Consider the following 8,528-nt stretch of genomic DNA (forward strand, 5'->3'; position numbering starts at 1 on the left):
TGTTCAGTGAGCTATGTCTCATTTTCTCCCTTTTCTGAGGGTGAAGATGGTTATGGTACATTCCACCATTCCACATCATACATCACCAAGCAAGGGGGTACCAAATCCAGGTCTCTTTATTTTCGGACTCCGGAGCTTCTATTCTGGGCCCACAAGCACCAGATTCAGCTCTTGGCATGCCATATTCCTGATTTTCCATATTGTAGATATTGTTTTGCCATATGTTATACTTATTAGTAAAATTATGATCAATTATTTAATTAGTGTCAATGAAAACAATAGATTTTTAATTTCTTTGTCAAGACAAGGAAAATACTGTATTCCAGTACAGTATTCAAATGTGCAAACTTCCAGTGTTCATTTATCTATTAAAACTGAGGTTTAAATTTTCAATCAAATCTTTATTATCAGGTGAAAGACTAAGTTTCTTAAGAACAATATTTTATAAAATAAATTAATTAATGAAACGAATTGTGATAAATTTACTACCAAATAAAAGAGAATAACAAAATAGCTGTTCAGAAATATAATACAATTTAGGTTTTCATTTCAACATAATTAGAGTTTATCTGTGAATTAGTAGATCTGGTAACTCAGTACATAATGTCAAACTCTGTCTGTAGCTATGTTCGCTTTAAAGTAGGTTTGACTGCTTGATCATTGTAAAATGTCAGGGTATTTGTTATATTAAATTTTGCTTAGCAAGATGAAGCTATTATTTGATTTTGTGGAAAAAAAAAAGTTGAAATTCTTGCCACTTCTTAAAACTGTATGAAAACTAGTTGGTAGGAAAGTTGAAGGTATAACAATGTTTGTAAATGATTAGTAGGGAGAAATAAGCAAGGTGGTTGAGTCTATGATACAAGTATTACCATATATTTCTGTAGAGTCATTTTAGAAAGAAAAAAAGTATTTCACTGAACATAAAATTAATTGTATTATTGATGTAAAATTCCTAGAGTGTGTGATACCATACATATTAGCTTACATAAAAGTATACATGTGAGTGTTTTTCTGGTGGTTGGTGTGTATCTGTCAGGTTTAGTTGTTTAACAATTATCATCTTTACAATTAGAAACCCAGCTGAAGGTTTCTTATTGTACAACCAGTGGGAACAATTACAAAATGTGACTTGTATAATAAACAAAAGAAATAACTTGTTAATAGTTGCTTTTCAATGTGCCTTGTAACATTCTAAAATAAACAGGCTGCTACAATCAGGGTTCAACAACAAAAAAAGCAAATGATTCAACTATAACAACACTTAAAAATAAGTTAAACACTTATCAAAACACAGTTAATAAACATGTGCCTGACCAAGACACTTGACACTAAAGTTAATGAACAATATATAATAAACATCAGTATTATTCCAAATAATGGAATCAGAAAAAAAATCAGAAAGAAAAAAACTTAATCCTCAAAAACATACAGCAACACAAAATTACCTTTCAATATTCATAACAATATCAAGTGATAAACAGCAATAATTCACTAACCGTATTGTTCACTAACTATCTTGTGACTTTCTCTCTCTTAGTGAAGTGTCTAGCAGGGTATTTATTCACTGAGTAGGTCACAAGAGTACATCTCATGATAATAAATTTACATGATCTTCTGCTACATTAATAGTATCTGTATATCACCACTAAGGAAGCTGGTGTCAGTTTCATACATATATATTTACTCAAAATCCTGACAGAGAAGGACTGTTTAAATTATATTATTTATACCATCAGCTATTTATGCATCATATGGCTGTTAGGCACATGAATTTTCTTGTTTACAGGGTTCCTTTGTGAATCACATAAGAATCTGTAAAGAAAATTACATTAAATTTTTGCAGTTAACCTCACTATTTATTGTTGTATTTCACATAAAAAATGAGTGATTTCACCTAATTTTGTTTGGGAGTAGTTCTTTATGTTAAGTGTTGTAACAGATTATTCAGTATCATGCAATATGTGGATTCACCAGTAGGGAATGAGGTAAGAACATGTCAATAATTGGTTGGTTAATAATACATTTTGTCTGTATTTTATAATGGTATAATCTTGTAAATGTTGTTTTTCAAACTGTTAAAACCTTCTTACTTGTATATATTTTCTTTTATGATAAATCTGTTTCTAATTCTTCATAGGTGATATTTTTTGTTTCCATTAGCAGCTGTGCTATCACAGTTTCAAAAACTGATTCATAGTTTTATACATTGTTTTCATTCTTTTGACTCAAAATTATGCATAAGTTATATTCAAAATAAATTTACAGGTTTCTAAATTCTTCTGTGTTCCATTGAACAAATTGGATTGTAAAATCAGGAAATGCGTATAGTTCAACTTCCTGCAAATTCCATAACAGTAGCTTGAGTGTAGAACTTTAATTCATTATTCCAACTTTCAATGATGAACAAACCCATAATTCTTACATTTAATTATGTGTAGTGTTGTAATTATTAAATATTTTCAGTTAGGCATGATGCAGTGTCTAACAATTGCTTAGATAAATTCCAAATATCACAGTTTTCCAGTAAAGTTAAAGTTGAAGCTCAAGCCCAACTTATCTCTATGGTACATAAGAATTCTCATTAATGGTAGTTGTTAGAGTACATGTTATTTTCACTTAATGATGGTTAGCTCCTGAAATCAAGCATACTATAACTCTGGATGTACTTAGTGTACCTTCATGAAATTTGGCGTCTTGACCTTTTCACAGTTGCTTTCATTTAATTTTATTGTTCTTTCAATCATGTTGAATTGTGTATCATTGCAGTGAACCACCCAGCAAGAGCTTAAAATGGGTAAACAAACTATTGCATTACATCATGAAGACAGCACTATAATTTTTTTTATTTAATTGTTGTTTTCATTTAAGTTTTCTTCTCTAACCTAGTAATTTTCTAATTTGACATTTCAGTTACTTTTTAAAAACATATATAATAATAGATAAAAAATATACACAATAACCAAAAAAATTAGCATTTTTTTTAGCCTTGAGTCTTTTTGCAAATAGGTTTGTGAAGTAGTAAGCCCATTTTATTTTCTTACTTTATTGGTTGTCCAAAATAAATTCATGTAACTTTTATATATGTACTTTAGAACACAAAAGTTATATTATACACTGGAGTATAATGTTTCAAAACAACTATAATTTGTTTGTTGTTTTAACTAACCTATGGATAGTTTAAAAAATGTATTACTGCTCACAGCAATGTCTTTAGTCTAAACACATCAAGCTCTCACCACAAACTATCAGCTTTAACTGCTACAATGAAACAAATAATCATTGGATTTATGTAGATTAGAATTTGGTTATAAAAATGCCCACTAGCAATGTCAGAGAGAATTACAGAAACATCTTAAAAGATAAAGGATATGGAAGGAGTGTGTCAGTGTCGTTTGAACAAATGTAGTGATATCTCTGTAAAAGAAGAAAAGAGGTTGAAATTTTATATTCTGGCTTGTCAGTATCTTTGACATTTGTTTCTAATTGGTGGAACAATCTGAAGCCCTTACAAGGGAAGAGCAAAACTCTATAAATGAGAATCCATAGTGCCACCATGTCATGTGGCTCCAAGCTGCAGATTGAGAATTCATTCAAATATTTCCTTTTGAAATTCAGAAATGCCACTGGCCTACCTATCTGCACCACTAAGAACTATTACCTTGCACACAACTGTTGTGGAATTTCCGGCACATGCTACAAGCCCAGAACAAACTTCTACCCCTACACATTTTTATGTGTATGGTGGCAGCCTATGTTGTAATGGTAATAATACTATAGCCCTCTACCAATAGGGGCACAACACAACCTCCATGTGCAGTAATACCTGTGAGCACTAGCACCTGTTCATAGGCTTATTTTTTCCTTTGTACTGCTTGTTTTCAAAAATGTTTCTTTCTGTACTTTTGAGTTTCTAATCATTTTAATTGACTGGCTTTCTTTCTTTAGTGCTACATTGTTTTACTTGCTGTACTTTTGTTCCATCCTTCTCAACTTCATTTTCTCTAGCCAACATATTTCTACTTTAGGCTACTTTCAACAATGTGTGTTTAGTAATATATATTCTCTTCAGTCATTTTCTCCAACTGACTCAATGGTGACTGGTAGCACTTTATCTGTTCATGGACCTCACATTCACTTAATATCCCTTTAGTTTATTTAGTAGAGCACACTCTTGTGTGTGATAAGTTTCGAATTCTGCTCCTGCAAGGTGCTTTCGATGTCATGTATAACTTATCTTCCGCAACCTTGTTCAGCTTTGATGAACTATGGTGCACCACATCAAGTTACTGATACTTCTCCTGCTTTCATGATTCATGTAATTGGTTCCCTTCTGCCTATTTATTTTCCAATTCAGTCCCTATCATTTTGTTCCTTTACATTCTATGGAACATGCCTCACTTGTGGATGATTTTGGCCAGCTCTTCCACCTCTAGCTTTTGTTTCTGGCTCTTCTCTCTATGGTGAAGAAAAGGTACTTCCTCCTTTTCTGTTTCCTTACAGTCATGAATCAGGTGTGTGTTATACTGTCTTTTTTTTTTACCTGTATATCATAATGCCTTTTTGATTGTTTTACTTCGTGTGCCTCTTTCTGTCCTAATTCTGTGTTGTCCCACATATTTCTTGTCCTGCTCAATTTTGTGATTACTTTGCAATGGTTTCAGTTCATGGCCCTTTTATATTTCTTGATCTGGCTTCATTGTTTTGGGGGTTCTTCTCAGTCAGATGTCCACTTCCTTTCTTCCTGTATCCAGGACATTCATCTTGCCCTGTTGCTTACAGACCTGGTTTTTGGGTGTGTTCCTGACTCATTGGAATCCCTGGCTTAGTCTGCTTGTCTGCAATCTTCTATAGTTTTCTTGATTTTTCTGACTCACTGCTTAATAAGTACCTCTCTTTGTTACTCATCCTTGAGAGTCATGTTTGGCTACCCATCTCCTGTTCCTTGTTCTCTTGCTTCTCTTTGTCATCCCCCAACATGGCTAGCCATTGCAGTTCTCACAGATGACTTTTCTTTGGAACTGATCCTGGGCTCTGGTCCATTCACTGCCCACCACTTTCACTTTACCCTCTTGTGTTCTTCTTCCTCCTGTGACCTTAGGGTTTTGAAGATTTTTTCTCATTGTTTCTCTTTTCTCCTCCTCTTCTTTCTCATCATCCTCTTTCTTTTTCTCTTCCCACCAATCCTATGCATCTTTTTCATCTCCAGGACATAGTGTCCTCTTTGTTAACTGTGGGAGCTATAGAACCTGTCTTCCACCCTACTCAGGGCTTTTATTCTTATCTTTTTTGTCATCCCCATGAAGTCAAGGGTTTGACACAGTCATTGACTTGTTGTCTCAGAATCACTTTCTTTTTATTCCTGAATTCAAAAAGTGTGAAGGAATGGATTTGAAACACCTACCTTGGTTAAGCACAGCCCAAGAGATACAGCCAAATGCAGATTGAGAATTGCATCTTTCGTTTGTCTTGTGTTCTATCATTCCTCTGTTTTATCCTTTCTTTTATCATTTCTTCTAGTTCTGTGCCTTTCCACTCAACTTTGCTATGCTCCCTTATATTTTCAGCTGGCTCATGCATTCATTTGCTTAGTGCATGCATTTTCTGGCCCTTCATTTCCATTATTATATGTTTGAAATTGTGATTACTACCTCTCCACTCTTCTTCAGAAGGCCTCTTGCTTGAGCTGGTTGGTCTCACTTTCCAAGTCTGTTTTGATTCTCACTCAGTTTCTTGTCCATTTGGCAGATTTCCTCAAATTTTGTATGGGATGGACTCAACCCTCTCCCTTATGTATTCATATCTTGGAGATTTTGGTATACAATGCACTTTTCTTTCCAACTTCAGGATTCCTGCTTTCCTAGGAACTGTGATTCCCCTCCTTTGTGCACATATATATTCCCGTCAGTGGAGACTTTGAGGGATCATTGTAACTTGTTTATTTCCTTATCTGCCCTTGAATATCTTACCTTTAACTCTACATCCTTCTGTTGTGGTGGCTTAATTACTCCAATCTGTCTTGGGATATATCACTTCACCCCTTGGCTTGACTTACATTTTTCCAATAATTCCTCTCATTCTAGTTGGGATGGGTGGTTCTCAACATTACCACTGTCTCAGGGGTCTGGTCTCCAGAAGAACATTCTTTGATAATCAACTTTCTGGAGATGATTGTGGCTTATTAGGCTTGACCTCTTTTTTTTTTTAGTGATGATTAAACCCATCTGTCCCTGCTCCAGTGCCCACCTATGAGATGTAAGACTGCTTTGGCAGTATATCTCTACCATTGACATGACTGTTTGCACAGCCTTTACAAAAGCAAATACAGTACCAGTTATAGTTTGGCTCTTACACCTGGCTCATAGTTCCTGTCTTTAATTGTAGTAACCCATTGTACTGTCTCTTAGTGTGGACCCTATTCTAGATGATTGTGCTTGATTATAGTGCACCACTCACACTCTCTGGTGTCCCCCATAATGCATATTTGTCTCCCTCTTTTCTTCTTGTGGAGCATGGGAGAACCCAATACCTTTACTTGCCCACTCCCAAGCCACTGGAGATGTTGATATGATGAGTTTCCTCTGTGATTGGTGCTTTTCTCCCACCAAGAGACCAGTTGGGCCAACTCCTCCTTTGAGATGTAGGGATGGAGTATTCCTTAGAAGTGTAGTACATGACACCCCATTACAATATCCCAGGCAATTCCTGGTGGATACATCTACCTAGATGGAACATAGATTTGCCTCGGGACGCAGGTATGAGCTCTTTCTCCCTCCACCTGTTGTTATAATATATATCTCATGTAAGTATTTCACCAAGACAGAATGGCCTGACACCCTAGCCACATTACACATTCTCATGTTCTGCCCACCTTTGCAACACATTACCACTGGCACTTGATTTAACTGAGAACCATTTTTGTAAATCTCTCTGCTCTGTAATAGTAATATATGAATGAATAAATAACAAGTTGGGCAAAGAGTATTCTCTGCTTAAGAAGAATGTGGTCTCCCAAAAGGTGCTGCTCTACTAGGTGACCCTCAGTTTCATGGAAGTTACACCACATGGGCTTTCCCTTTCCAGTGCAATATTTTAGAAAGAAGCTCATCTTTGTAAATGATCAGCACTGGCAGAGCGATAAGTAGCATTTCTGAAGTTAACATTTTCCTTAGCTGATAATGTTTGTCAGATAGATACCTCTCTGCCATCTACCTATCCTTTCTCCCCACTTCCAGTGTATTTTCTTGGCTTTGTTAAGAATGAGCCAATAATTATATGCTAGTGCTTATAGGGATTACCATGCTCGGAGGTTGTGTTGCCTTCCTATTGGTGGAGGGCTACATTATTATGACAATTACATCATATGCTTGATCAATAAACATAGACATATGTAGGGGTGGAAGTTTGTTCAAGATTTGTGGCATGTTCAAGAAATTCCACTGCAGTTACATGAGACATAATGGCTCTTAGTGCTGCAGAAAGGTAAGTATGTATGTGAAATGCATTTCTTGGTAAAAAAAACTTTTACATTGATAATAAAGTAGTTTAATTAAAATTTGAATGTAAATATAAAAAAGGTGGTGGCATGTCACCCTCCCTTATACTACACTGACTAACCATTTTATGTTTATCCCTATACATATATATTTATAGAACACCCATCTATTTGCATATGAGTATCTTTTTATTGCCCAATGTAGAGACATGTAGCTACCATATTTAATTTGAATAATAAGTGTTATCAGTATTGAGCCAATAACACAGTTTCATTGTTGCATACATCCAATGTACTTAACCTGTATGTGTTGAGATGATATGTAATATTAATAATTTGTTTTATTACTTGTTGTACTGAATTGAATACCTGTTCTTTCATTAGATTGGTCTAATTTTTATGGTAAAAGTTTCTACATGTACATTTCAGGTTTTAAAATATTAGATTTATTGGAAAAAGGTTATTTTCATTACCATTTTTTTTAAATATATTTATTAGCTTTGAAAAAGCAGAATGAAGACCAAGCCAATAAAAAGATTGAAATTACAGACAAAGTGGATAAGAATCCAGGAAATCCTTATTCCCTCTTTAAAGATAAATTAAAAGAGAATAACTTGCCTGTGGAGCCTGCTGAAGATCCTGACGTTCAGCCAAATGTGATAGAGGATGAGAAAAAACAGTCTGAAAATGGGTACAAAAATAATGAAAGTAATGTCATTTAATATGAAAGTTTGTTGATTATTCACATTCCTAATTATAATTATGTATCTGCAGCAGCATCCACTATCAGAACTTCAGTACTGTATAGTTAATGCATTTTAGCACCATTGTTGTTTGAAAACTTGTCATATTGTGTATGGTTTTTCCATGTACTTTAGGGGAATTCTGTTTCTGTTGTATGTAACTAGCACTGTGACTTTTCTTCTCTTTTTTTAAACTAAGATATGGATAAATAATTCTTGTTCCAAATATATATATATATATATATATATATATATTGAGCCAGACATGTACCTTGATTTTATTACATTTT

At 34.4% G+C, this 8,528-nt stretch overlaps 1 protein-coding gene across 1 annotated transcript in view; it reads left to right on the forward strand.

Moving 5' to 3' along the window:
* LOC106465995 (protein casc4-like) overlaps window positions 1-8,528 on the forward strand; it is a 53,465-nt gene that overhangs the window by 26,235 nt on the left and 18,702 nt on the right. The window contains exon 5 of the mRNA XM_013926245.2: window positions 7,994-8,203. Within this exon, the coding sequence (XP_013781699.1) occupies window positions 7,994-8,203 (210 nt within the window). The remainder of the gene's footprint in view (window positions 1-7,993; window positions 8,204-8,528) is intronic.

Source organism: Limulus polyphemus, unplaced genomic scaffold, assembly GCF_000517525.1.
Source record: "Limulus polyphemus unplaced genomic scaffold, Limulus_polyphemus-2.1.2 Scaffold2116, whole genome shotgun sequence".
Classification (NCBI taxonomy): domain Eukaryota; kingdom Metazoa; phylum Arthropoda; class Merostomata; order Xiphosura; family Limulidae; genus Limulus; species Limulus polyphemus.